The 14,107-nt window shown below is 42.1% G+C and overlaps 1 protein-coding gene across 1 annotated transcript in view; it reads right to left on the bottom strand.

Moving 5' to 3' along the window:
• Positions 1–11,740, bottom strand: part of ANKS6 (ankyrin repeat and sterile alpha motif domain containing 6) — a gene marked incomplete at its 5' end in the record, with an annotated part of 34,231 nt that extends 22,491 nt beyond the window's left edge. Inside the window, 4 exons of the mRNA XM_080339119.1 lie at positions 1,076–1,280; positions 4,542–4,586; positions 7,823–8,322; positions 11,385–11,740. Coding sequence (XP_080195245.1) covers positions 1,076–1,280; positions 4,542–4,586; positions 7,823–8,322; positions 11,385–11,740 — 1,106 coding nt within the window. The remainder of the gene's footprint in view (positions 1–1,075; positions 1,281–4,541; positions 4,587–7,822; positions 8,323–11,384) is intronic.
• Positions 11,741–14,107: the final 2,367 nt, after the last annotated feature.

The raw sequence follows: 14,107 nt of genomic DNA, 5'->3' as shown, positions 1-14,107 counted from the left end.
GAACAGAGCACGCAGTTACACTCTGTACTTCCACATCCAAGCGCCTGAGTATTAGCAAGGGGATGTGCCAGCAACCCTGCACACCACCTTCTGCTACTGCTTCTACTCCAGCTGTGCACTGGGGTAGCTGCTGAAGGAAAACACCTTCAGGTACTTCTGTGAAATGCCAATTACGACTAGCAGTACTGCATTAGTGAGGAAGCAGAGTATCTCATCTTATGTAGGTCCCAGGAACTACTTTAGAAAATTTTCAGACAAGCGATGACAATTTGATCCCCGCTTTCTTTCACTTTCATAGCCCAATGAGATTGGTTGAGTAAAAATAAAAGCTGGAGCAGAATATCTGGATTTGTACAAATAATGTGAGCATTACCAGGCAGTGAAGTGAATCTTCACCTTCCTGAGGGCCTCACCTACAACAATGGAGAAAAGTTCACCTTCCTAAACTAAATATCATGTATTCAGACAATGCCACGTATATGGCAGAGATCACATATGAAGTACCAGGCCAATTTCTAGGGTCTGACAAGATTTTATGTTCCTATCTGCATTTATAAAATAGGTTCAGAGAAAATGACAAGCAGTTCTCTAGTGAGCACCTTTCAGAAAACTCTATGAAAACTAAAGGCCGAATAGGGGAACATAAGAATGGTTTTAAGACTGGAAAATATGGCACATTAAAGGGTGATTGCCTCAAAGTTTAACAAAATGATGTAGGGCTACAATCCTGGCAGGAGGTGATATTATCATACAAATCACTAAAACCATCAAAGGATGGAAGCTGAAATCTGCACCAAAGGAACTAGTGCCTGCCTGGAGCACTATGTTCCCAGCATTTGCTGCGCAAGATTCAAGTTCCCAAATGTGTCACTCATTCTGAAATCCAAACGGCACTCAGGTCTGCTCTGAAAAGCCGAGGGCAGTGCAAGTCATGGAAAACTGAGGTCACAAGTCTCTCAATTTCTTGTAAGACTCTTCTGCTTCCAGAATCAGTAACAAAAATATTTTTTTCTGTTGGAATGTAAGAAGAATGAAACTTCTCTACTGCTAGACCCAAAGCAAGCATGTATCTTACCCATGGTATGTGGCCTGCATGAGTGCTGTCCAGCCATGAACGTTATCCTGTTTGTCAATATCAGCATTTTTCTCAACAAGGAGCTGAACAAGGGGCAGTTGTCCAGTCACAGCTGCAATCATTAATGGAGACGCACCATCAACATTGGTAATATTGACCTGACTTGGGTCTTCATCAACAATCTCTTTAACCAGCTGAAAGTTTCCTGTAAAACAGTGATAAAACATAATCTACATGAGCAACAGAGAACTTCTTAGCCACTGAATTAATATGTATTTTGATTTGCTGACATTGGTATACATTTGGTGGAATTCAAACAAACAAAAAACTAATATACTAGAGCAATAGCAACAGTAAAGCTAAATATCTGTGCTGAGTTTTGGTCTTTTAGTTGATTAGTACATCTTCCCAGGCTACATAGAATTGTAGTATAAGCAGGAAGCACTGTTTTCCCTCATTTTCCCTATCTGTACACTTACAGTGCAATCCCATAACAAGAATCATTTTCTGAAATGAACAACTACGCTATAAAGTCTGTAAAAACTGCAGTGCATCCCACATGTGAAGATACGAGTGGGGAATATTTATATTAAATTATCATAAGATCATGTCACACAAGGAAAACTGATGATGCTGAAACAACATGATTTGTTCTTCAGCAGGACGAAGATCCCTGTTTCATTTCCATAGGCTGATATCACAGAAAGCAACAATTTTAGAACCAAAGAGAGTGGATACAAAGGCACTCTGAGAGGTGGTGGAGGCCATTCCTTGCCTTAGGCAGATAAATGCCCTATGTCACACTGACCCGTAAGTTCCTCTTACAAAGATGGTTCACTGATTCTAAAAACATCTACTGTTACAATTCCACAACCTCCCAAGGTTAATTAATCTATTCCGGTGATGAACTTTCTTATATTCAGAAAGGTTGTTTTTTACTTTTTCAATCTGTCTCCAATATTCAAACTAAATCTTCAATGCAAAACTTCCCCATTCTTTACTCAAAAGTCATGCATTATTCCTGTCATCTTCATAGTTCTCTAAAAGTGAACCTAAAATTCAAATTCCCACATAAAGAGGCTGGTAGTCACTGAGTTCTTGTCAAAGTTACAAAAAAAAAAATACAAAAATGTATTTTAACTAGGCTGTGGTTTGTTTTCTAAATCTTAATAAAGGTAGGAACAAGCACTTTTTAAAAATGTATTACATAATCAGGGTCATCGTAAGCAGAAAGTTCACCCAACTCTCTTACTTTTTTCATGACATATGGTAGGCAAAAGCAGGGAAGAAACTAAGAGGAAAAAACACCTGTGTGACTGAATATGTACGACCATCAAAACAAAGGCAAGAAGAAGCAAATCATCAACTGCCATGCAAATTGAAAAGAATCTCATCTTTAAAAAAAACTTCAGATGTTAAACTGCTTCATGACAGGAGCTGCCTTCCACTCAATCACAAGCATGAACATTTTCCTTGGAAAGCCAGCCAGAATCCCAGACAATCCCTGCAGGCACTTGAACACACTCACTGAAACTACCACCCACCCGCGGCACTCAGCTAACTTCTTGGAACGGGAAAGACATAAAAGCATGGAACTACTTTTTTTAAGTCCCAATTTAGTAAAAGATAGCAGGTGGTTTTTTAAACACAGACCCGCATCACAGAGTTTGTTAAACTGAAACCCTGGAACCTATGGAGACTCCAGAATTGACTTTGGCCTGGACACCTCTTAACCTAGTGATTTGGGTTTTTTAGCAGTGCTGCCATCCATAGCCAAAAATCAGTATGTTCACCAGCATTCATCTGGCTTCCCCCCAAGACTCCTTCTGACCCAGAACTAACATTTATAAATTTCAAACTAAAAGTCGCAGGGATATAAGAAGAGCAGCTGAACTCTCTAAAATCTAACAGATTCAAAGCCTTCCTAGGAAGAGGTTTTGGTAGCTTGTATGTGAAGAGCTGACATTTAAGAGAGAGCTCCCCGTATTGCTACCTATCACCTCTTTCTCCTCCTCTACTATGTCTGCCCATTTCCAGCTCTGGCAGCCTGAAAAACCATAAAGTTCCTGAGATGGTGACTTATGATGGTTAATTAAAAAACAACTGTTAAACTGCTGCACCAAAACCAGGATGGGATCTGAAGACTAAGGCCAGGCTTGATCATTTAAAACACACCTCTAACTTTTCAATAGGAATGGTGTAACAGTAAAACTTGGAAGACAATTGTTGATTTTAAGAAAATCCATCAGAAACTGTGAAAGTTGCTAACTTGGAGCTCTCTGCAGGTTGCAGCGCCCTGTTGAAAGAAAGAAGGTGAACCACACCAAAGGCTTTATGTTACAGTCAGGAGTGGGCACCTGGACATAAAAGCTGAAATGAGAGGTAGCTGTGCTCAATCCTAAAGTTTACGTATTCTCTACGCATATATCACAGTTGGGGTGGGGGGGGTTAAAGGCAGCTTTCAGTGCATTATGACCAGATTTTCTATGCCACAGAAGGCACAGCCCCAGTAACGATTATTAGGTCCAACACATGCACAAGGCTGTATTACCAATGTTTCCTCATTGTCTGGGGCATCTTAGTCCCAACTAATGGCAGGCTGACTAGAGAAGAAACAAACCTCTTAAGTCTCACGGAATACCTCTCACAACTTCACTGGATGGAATATTTAACTCACATGAGAATGACAGATTCCAATATTTGAAAAAAAAATTAAATAGATCCATCAGGAACTTTACTACTTAGTGACTATTTTTTTCTGACTGTCTATATAGCTAGGACTGCTGGCAATAGGCTAAATGTGCTAGCATATAGCTGAAAATATATAGAAATGGTAAACCACCAATTTTAAGAGCAGTAATCAGATAAGGTTCAAGTACTGAATCTCTCCAACCTGTCAAAGAAATTGCAAACAGCGCAGAGTTTTCTGACCTGTGACATTACCAGAGGCCTCAGCAAAAAGTGAATAGTCCTGTTTCCCATGACAAAGCCATCAGTGAGCCTGAAGCCTGATCCATCATTTCAGCACTTTTTCCTGTGCTGGAAGACACAGGAAAACTGGTAACCAAAAAGCAGCTTGCCATCTGCCCCGGCTGCAACTCATCAGAGCCTGGACCAAATTTAAATCAACAGGATGGTACTGGCTCTTTCATGTTTGCCATGGAACAGTTTTACTAGTTGTGTGCTCATGAAAGAACAGGCAAGATCTGGGACACTTATTATTTTCTTGAAGCAACTGTAAAACGCAATTACAATGTTCATATGGGGCAGAGGCCAGTATATACTCTGCACCAATTAGCACTTTTGTTGTCATAACTTCAAGTTTTTCAGGAAGGAAAAAAAAAAATCATATTAAAGGTAGCATAGTCATGGAATAACTGGAACTACTAAATCACACCATTTTGGCATGAAAGGCACAACAAGTTACAAGAACCAGACATGGTAGAAGAGTCTTGGCAGTACTCACCCAATTTCAAAGCATGAAACACATCAGGTTGCCTTTTTTCTGTATCTGGAAGAAATACAGATATTACTATTAGCAATCTTCTAAAAAGTAAGACTTTCTAGTAACATTTTTATAGCAAAAACTATTAAAAATTTACATAAAGGTACTATAAAACACATGTTTGGACATACCTTTATTAAGAACACAGAAAGCACTGATTACGTTTGTATTCCCTTTGGGAAGAATGACATACCTGTACAGTTAGTTGCCTATGCAGAGTTAAAGCTACAAACTGTAACACAGCATCGGTACAGGCTTTTGCCTTTCAGCTTCCATTCTCTATCAAGAAATTCTATCTGGAAACTTACATGTTTCCTGCCTGGAAGACTAAAAGATCAATCAAAGAATCACAGTATGGTTCTGTGGTCTCATGTAATCCTCTGTGTAACAGCAAACACTCACAGAGAACTGGATCATTTTGAAAGGCGACTCAAAAGGAGTTTTACAAGATGTCCCATTTTTATTTCCTCTTCAGTATTGCCAGCTTAATTTCTGAAGGTCACAAAAATAATAGTGATGATTTAACTACACAGCTTGCTATTAATAAATATCCTTCAGCTCCCAGATCATCATCCTTATAATAAGAACTGTAATTATTACAAATTCTAGCATTTTTGGTGAAGGATCTTTCCTTTGACATGCCTTCAAAGTGCTTTGAAACTGCTGACACTATGTAAGATGAGGAAAAAATAGTGACATATCTTGCACCTGCCACTCACACTGGAAAACCTCCCCATCATCCAAAGCATTACCGACACTACAGAACCAATGGGCTAAAAAAGATTTTAAGGAAAAAAATGAGATGGTGAGAGATTTCCTGAGCCCAATTCTGTCGTTTTCATGATAATACAGAAAATATTAATGTTCATAGCTTGACTGCAAAGGAAGTAATTTGAAAATGCTAAACAAAAACTATTGCTGGAAACCCCTCCCAAACCATGAGAAACTATTATTTCAAGACTGGCAAATAGAGCTGTGGGTCCTACATTTTCTCCTGGTTCAGCCACTGATATTATAGAAGTAACTGAGCTCACAATGCGAAAACAGATTTCAAAAGGCTAGTTTAAGAAAGGACCAGATTCCGTACTTGGGGTGTGAAAGGCCTAGAAGAGACGCAGCTTCAGGGAGCAGAGCACAAGGAAATTCCAGAAGGAAGGACTGTCATCTGAGTGAGCTGAAGCAAGGACAGGGACAGAACACAGGCAATACCCAGGCCACTTCAGGTAGTTTTGCATTTGTTACTGAAAATAGCCCTAGGAAGGGCTGGATGGGTGGTAGCATCTGGAAAAGATTGGTTCTAGAGCTAGTCACATCCTTAGATTTCTTAGCAAACACTCCAAAGCTGAAAAATCCAGGTTCGGCTCTTCCAAACCTTCCTGTTAAGCACCTCCCAACACTGGTTTGAATCATAAAGCACAAACACCTTGAAAAGTGTCCCCAAACAGCCATATACAGAATGAAGTCTCAACCTCTGAAATGACTTATTTGCACTCAAATATCCAACACAATGCGCCAACTAAACTGTCTGATTTCAGGAACAGATTTAATGCATTTCTGTTAGCATAAACAATCTTCTGGAGAAGTAAAGGGAAGAAAATCCACAATATTTTTAACAAACCTAACATAAGACATTAATAACATTATTTTATAGAACCAGCTAGAAAGAAAACCTAATTTGGAAAGATATCTTGGAGAGACATCTGCAATAAGTAAAAAATTTTAGACCTAAATTCATTAACATTTCAAACTAACAGGTGATAGCAAGTAGGTTTAACCTTTATCTTCAATAAAGACAAAAATCTTGGGAAATTACACACAAAATACCGTCAACAGAATGTGAGTTTGTTTAGTAATTAAAAAAATTGGAAACTTACTGGTAAAGACACACAATATATACTATTCTGTACTTTTGGTTGAGTGGATGGTATTGGATATACTGGTTAAAACTGAAGGGAAAATGTTGCAGTCTAAGTTTGCTCACACCTTCCTAAGCCTTCAGATGCCCTAATACAAGATACAACCTACAAAATCCTGGATTTCTTGTGTCCTTCTACGCTCATGGCTACAGCTACATGACCACCACACATTCTTTAATTACATGGTCACAAAAAGTTTCTTTACCCGTTCTCCTGTCTCAGTGTACATAATCATATGTTACAGAGCAAAATTAAAAAAACATAAAACCAGCATTTCTTAACTTCATTTTAACTGAGATTTGCATTGAAATAATGTTATTTTAATCTAGTTTTGTATATACACAAGCATGGCGTGTGTCCCTTTTGGTGTGTACACACACAAACAGGCATATTCACATTTCAAGGAAAGAAGGAGGTTGCCTGTAAATTTTATGATGTCCTGAAGTTAATTAAATATTCCCCTCTCCTGAAAGGAACAAAAGTAAGGGACATGCCCACTTACTATTCATCCACATTAATACTTGGTTTTCTTAGAAAACACAGTCCACTACCAAAGGACTTTAAAGACGTTTAATATATTCAGAGAGTGCTACAAGAAACCTTTAGCTTAACATCATTTGGCCTTCTGCATGTCACAGGCCTTGTATGTGATGCCCAGCACCATTGCACACCTCTACTAAGTCACTCCAGGTCAAAGCTTCACCACAAACCAGTGTCTTATTTCCCATTCAAGTTCTTCTAACCTTATACTCACCGTTGTGGGTTTTTTTGTCCTTTGGCTGCCATATAAAAAGGACCTCCAGTATTTGATTTCCTGTCCTTAACGTGGATGCTTTATTAGTCACCCCTCTTACCCACTTCCCCATGGAACTAGACAGATTGAACTTCTTCAGTCCCTCCTTACAAGGCCTAGATTTGACACCTATTAGGTTTTGAGTCTGCAATACCCTTTCTTTGATATCCTAATTCTGTTTTTTCTGTCCATTCTTTAGAGCTGTTTTAAGTAAGCCTTTGTAATTTTCTTCCTAAATGAGCATCTGGATCACGTGTTTGAAATGCAGATAACATTTAAAACATTAAAACATTCTAAAATGTTTCACAAGAGTTTTATTGCAGGACAGGAATCTCGTCATGCTAACATGGAGGAAATGTGCTGAAGCTGGGCATTCCTGCCTCACCCAAGGTAGGTGTACCCACTCTAAACATTTACAAGGGAGGCTAGTTACAAATTATAAAGAACGTGATGTACACACAAAATATCCCTTCAATTTCCAAACATGCAATCAAAACTTCAAGACGGAGAAACAAACAACTAACACTCCATACCTGCGTGGGGTCTGATCGTTGTGAGAGATTCCAGGTAGTCCTTCATGTCTTTGTGTTTGAAGCCAACAGAGATTTCAAAAGGTGTTTTATGTAGTACATTCAAGTGATCAGGATTGGCACCCTTCTCCATGAGCTGCTGTGCCAAGCTCACCTTCCCACTAACAGCTGCCAGCATTAAAGGGCTCCAGCCCATAGTCTTCACAGTGTAATTACAATCAGCTCCCCAGTCTAATAACAGATGTACCACTGCCTCATGTCCATGCTGAGCGGCTGCCATTAGTGGAGTGATATCGGGAAGGTCATCTCTGCTGCTGTTAAGTACGCTCGTGCTAAAATGGTCATAATTGTCTACAAAAGCTCCAGATTCCAGCAACAATTTCACCATGCTGACATGGCCGCCTCTGGAGGCCATTGTGAGGACACTGGCTCCTAACTTATTCTGTGCATTGAGATCAGCGCCGTTCTCCAGCAAGATGTGAGCCACGCTTAGATGTCCAAACCTTAAGAGAAAGAGATAACGAGGAGAATTAACACCCTGGATGGCAGAGACTTTTCAACAAAAAACAGCATACTCTGAACATAGAAAACTGCTACCAAATTTGCCTACTGACTAATACACTATGTAGCATCATGCACACACCGCTGAATGTGACGTTGGTTACCTTACTGGAGGGGAGCAATCAACAGCTAAGGACTGTAAATTAAACCGTTCCATTTGTACCAGTGATTCTGCTCATAAACCAGGAACCAATTTAAGAGAACGTTCTGGCCACAGCAGCAACATGCTACCCTCATTTTCAACTGTGTGACATCAATACGTAACTTCCACCAACCACAAAGTCACTTTCATCTTTATATTTCCAGGCCCGTATCACATTGACGAATCAAAGCCAGTTTGTTGGCAGAGATCTTAATTAAGTACCCTTGTTACTACTGAATGAGTACAAATTACGGAGTCAAGGCTAAAGGAAAAAAAAAAAAACTGTTTTATGAACTACATAGCAAATCCTTTGTCTTTGCACCATCCCTTGCTTTCCAGTTATGAACCATTAACAAAGCCCCACAACGGAAGAAGGTTCAAAGATGTGCCCATCAAGCTCAGGGAAGAATGTAGCAAGTGGCCGCAGCTGTTGTAAAGAAAGCTGAACTTCTCTCAGCACAAAGAAGACCAGAGGGTGGCCTCTTTTTCTTTCAAGAGCTCTCTCAGCAGAGTGGGACAACTGGCTGCGTGAACAGCCTTCCCTAAAACAATCAAGAGAAAGTATTATCTTCCCGAGTCAGTTAGACCAGCACAGCCCAACAGAGAGCACCAAAACTGAGCAACCAACAGAAATAATTCGGAAGAGAGGAAGGGGCCACATACTCCTTCCTGGCAACTGGGGACATCCAGTATTGTGATGGTGAGCATCCAGAGACTGGTAACTGGCACACTGTTTGTCTTGTGGTTCAACTCTGTGTTACCATTCCTATGATAGCCTTGTGTTGTGATTTCAGTAGATTGCTGTCTCACTAGGCTCAATCAAAATCCTGTGTAACATCAAATATCTTCCAATAAGGACACTTGCTATTAAAGCATTAAACCCTTCTTGTGTGGAATATCTAAAAGAACTTGGACAGAGTACTGAACTCTTAACACTAGTTTCACCAGTAACACAGTTTTGATATCACTTGACTACCAGAGGCTCTGGTAGTTTGTCAGTATGCAAAAGACAACCATGCAAGCCACGCACCCAACCAACTACCTAACCATAAGAAAATGGAAACCCATTATTGTTCCTCAGGAGAGGAATCCCACATTTTAATAAACATAATGCATTGAGGAGTACTTTGTGCTGTTGTGGATATCATGCATTACTTCATGCTTGTGCAGTGTTTAACACAAACTTTGATCCTGAAGGCAGCCTTTGTACACTGCAGCAAAGCAAATGCTTGTTGAGGATATCCTGAAGAATGCTGGTAATCACTAACAGCAGACATGAGACCAAAACTCCCTAGTTTCCTTTCAAAAAGAACATAGTCACAGAAGAACGACTCCGGAACCTGTCTAATCCCTAGGTCTATCCTGGTAGTCTTCACTGCATCACCTCAGTGAAGCCTGCAAGCACTGTACACATGAGTACTTTTATGTATATATATTATCTCCTGTCCAATGTCAACAGGGCTAACCACAGCTAGAAAACTAAACATGTACATAGTTTGGAACTTGCATTTGTACAAACACTAGGTTTCCTTTTTGGTTATCCATTAAAAAGAAAAAAGAAACACACTCTTCCACTTCAAGATTTCTCCACAGGTTTCAGTGGTATCTGCAGTACTTTCCAAATGGCAGCAAGTAATTTCTCTGAAACAGTAACAGGGTTGTAGTGATATGAGTTTACTGTTTTTGGAGAGTAAACGTATGGTTTCCATTAAGGAGAAAAAAAAATAAAATCTAAGAATGTTTCTGCAACTTTTTTCCTTTTTTTTTTTTAACCTTTATAAAATAACAATTTTTTTCAACCTTGTCTCCTTGCTCTTACTGGGAAACCAGCTGTGTGACTCATTCTTTGGGAATTTTCTATGGGCTTTAATTGAAAAGAGAAATGTTGACTTTGAAACAGACTCTTTTCCTGCTAGTATTTTAATCTGTTATGAGGCAAGAAAAAAACAATCGCAAAAAAAAAATTATCTTCTCAATTAAACATTCAATTATTACAGGAAAACACTGCCCTCCAACCTTGCAAAACACGTCTGTAAAGCCATAAGGTATCTGTATACATAAAGATAAGCGCAAACATGAGCATCAGGAACGCAGGAACCTCCCACAATGCAGCAGCGAGTTACACGAAGCACAGCGTCGTTGATGCAGAAAACAATCCGGTTTCGTCATTAAAAACCTCGGCAATGATTTCCCATGTCCTTCACCAAGCCATTCAGGAAAATATGGAAAAAGCCAAGTAAAAGGAATTATTTCTGTTTACTTCTGTGTGTTTTGCATCAGCGGTGAGTTTTCAACAGGTGGTCAACGCATACCAGAAAAACACAACAACAAAATCCCCCACAGAAATTAAGTAAGGGTGTGCATGTATCTTATTTCCACACAGCGAAAGAGGAAAACAGTGGTTTTGTGCTCAGGTTACTTCTGACTGGGATTCTGCACTGGCTTTACCAAAGAAACAGCATGCACAGCTTCAACCACCACACCCTTAATACAGAGAGATAAAACCTAACGCCCGGGGGTAACACTTGAACACATAAACTCGACAACCCCTCCCCACCCATGCCCCAGAGAAGAGGCGATCACTCGGCTCACCCCGCGGGCCTACAACATGGCGCCTCTCGCCCTCACCCACGCTGACCCGCCTGGAGCCACCCCCGGCGCTCCGGGGCGCCCTCCCCCGGCTTGGGGAGCAGCGTTCCGAGGGCGAAGGGCCCAAGCGCCAGCCCCGGGGCGGGGAAGGGAGGAATGCTGAACCTGTGCCCTTCCCCGCCCCGGGGCTGCCACCGCCGCGGCAGCCGCCCCGCCGCTGACTAGGCCGGTGCTTCGCGGTGGGGCGGGACGGCGGCCGGAGACACCCCGTACCTGGCCGCCTGCATGAGGGGGCTCCATCCGTAATGGTTCCTGCTCTGTACCGAGGCCCCCTTCCGCAGCAGGAACCGCACCAGCTGCTCGTGGCCTCCCGCCGCGGCGAACTGCAGCCCCGTGTTGCCGGCCTCGTCCGTGCAGTCCACGGGGACGCTGGGGGTCGGCGGGGCGGTCGCTTCCCCGCGGGGCTCCGCTGCGGCCGCCGCCTCCTCGGTACCGCAGGAGGAGGCGGCCGCCGGGTCGGTGGTAGCGGCGCCGGGCAGGCCTAAGAGGCGCCGGGCGGTCTCGCAGTCGCCCTGCTCGCAGGCGCGGAGGAAGAGCTGGACTTGGGGGGGAACCCCGCACTCCCCCATGGGCAGCGCCGGCAAGCCCGAGCCGCTCGGCAGCCCACCACCGCCCCCGCCGGCGGCGGGGAGGAGGGGACTCCGCCGGCGGGAGGAGGGCGGCCGCAGCGCCCCGGCCGCTCTCGGAAGGCGGGGGCCTGGACCGCACGCCGCCCTCAGAGCCGGCAGGGAGCCTTCGCCGCTTCTATCGTCCGGCCACCCCCCGGTGGCAGTCCCGACGGTGTCACCGTGCACCATGCCCCTTCCCTAGGTGTCGTCCCCTCGCATCTGGGCTGTAGCCGTTTTCCACACGTTCCCACTGCCATTACTGATGCAGAACAACATCGAAGCTGGTGAGGGGTCTGGAGCACAAGTCTGATGAGGAGCGGCTAAGGGAACTGGGGCTGTTTAGCCTGGAGAAAAGGAGGCTGTGGGGAGACCTGATCACTGTCTACAACTACCTGAAAGGAGGTTGTAGCATGGAGGGGGTTGGTCTCTTCTCCCAAGTAGCAAGTGATAGGATGAGAGGAAATGGCTTCAAGTTGTTCCACGGGAGGTTCAGATTGGGTATTAGGAAAAAATTGTTCATGCAATGGGTTGTCAGGTATTGGAATGAGCTGCCCAGGGAAGTGGTGGAGTCACCATCCCTGGAGGTGTTTAAAAGATTTATAGATTAAGTTCTTAGGGACAATAGTTTAGTGCCAGATTTAGGTTATGCCGGAACTCAATGATCCTGAGGGTCCCTTCCAACCGAAATGATTCTATGATTCTGTTCTATGACTCCCATACTATGAAGTGTCTCCACATTACATGTTTTTGTGGCCCCAGCCATTGCAGCAAGGCTTCACTGTGGGGTTTATTTAGTCTCACTCGACATGACAGTCCCTTTTTCCTGCAATGTGACCTCTACAGCCTGGCATGGTCCCTCTCTGCTTGCATGGTATTTCAGCCCTTAGTCGCACCTTCCTACTTGGTTTTCCCTTCAGCGCAAAACCAGTCTCTCCCTTCACTGAGATACAAGATTCACAGTTGAGTCATTCCCTAAAATTCGTGAATTTCCTGCTCCCTGAGAGCACAAATCTATTATGCTTTTTTTGTTTAAAGAGTTTGAGCATAAAATTGTGATTTCTTGTGGCATTTCTAAGTATCTTTCCTTAGCTTGAGCCTGACTTCAAATCTTTTCCAGGTTATATTGATTTATAAAGTGAGGGGGAAAAAAAACATAAAGCACTGATGAAATAATTCTTGAACTGCAGTTGACCAGTCACTTAAGCATATTGTATTGTGGCCCTATAAGTTCAGGCAGGTCATTACCTATTAAATTGGCTTACTTTGATGGCAGATCATGGCACTTAATACACTAGTGCAGGGTCTGGGGACAACAGGACTAGGAGAGATTATGGGGAATGTAATGAAACCACCAAACGCCACTAAAATGAAGCCTTTCTTCCTCTGATCCACTTGCAAACCCAGCTTGCAACACCATCATGGCAAAGGACCAAACAAGTTACACTTGGAGGAAGACTCCAGCAAACAAGAACTGTGTTTATGGCCACTTAAGTCAGTCGTCTGGGGAAAAACTGTTCACAGCAAAGAAAAAAAAAATTACTTACACCTTTGCAAATTTACCATTACAGAAAGGACAGGACAAACTCCTAGGCAGGGTAAATATTCAGTGATGCATCCTCCAGTATAGATACCATGTGTTAACTCATGTAAAACATGTAAATATGTAACATATGAATTTATGTTAAATAATTTCCTTAGATTTTTTATGGTGGTCATCATCAGAGGAAAGACACATGGCTAAGCAGACTTTTGGTCTAGCCAGTACAACCATTTTTACATTATGATTATATGAATAGCTTGCCATTACCAATAAAGCTGGACGGTGCAATTCACTGTGTAAGAGTTCAGAGCCTGGAAGAAGGGAATGGCAAGAGTGACTAATGCAATAAATTATTCATTATTCAAGAAAACTAGGTCATTCTTAACATATCAAAGTGCAAGCTCGGATATAGTCAAATTAGTGACATGATCACTCCGGTTTATTTTAGAGATAAGCTACTGAACATGTTGATTGTACAAATTTATGTTATGTAGCTGATGATTATGCTATCAAACTCTGCTAATGGTTTGGAACTCCAACAAAGATATCATGAATGTAATTATGAACTTAACAGCAAGATGCAACTCTTATTTAAAGAAACTCATAAGTAAACAATATGAAATATTTGTTAGGGTTTAAAAAATGAGAAAGAAAATTATTTGTGCTAAATGCTGCTGTCACATGATGGCCATTGCTAACTTCAGTCAGCATCCTAGGCATTTATACAGATATTTCTTTATACAATGATTTCTTCACCAATGAAAGAGCAACCTAAGCCTTTCAAACTG

This window comes from Nesoenas mayeri (genome assembly GCF_963082525.1).
Source record: "Nesoenas mayeri genome assembly, chromosome: 2".
Taxonomy (NCBI): domain Eukaryota; kingdom Metazoa; phylum Chordata; class Aves; order Columbiformes; family Columbidae; genus Nesoenas; species Nesoenas mayeri.
Note: the sequence above shows the minus strand (reverse complement) of the source record. Positions and strands in the feature narration are given on the sequence as shown.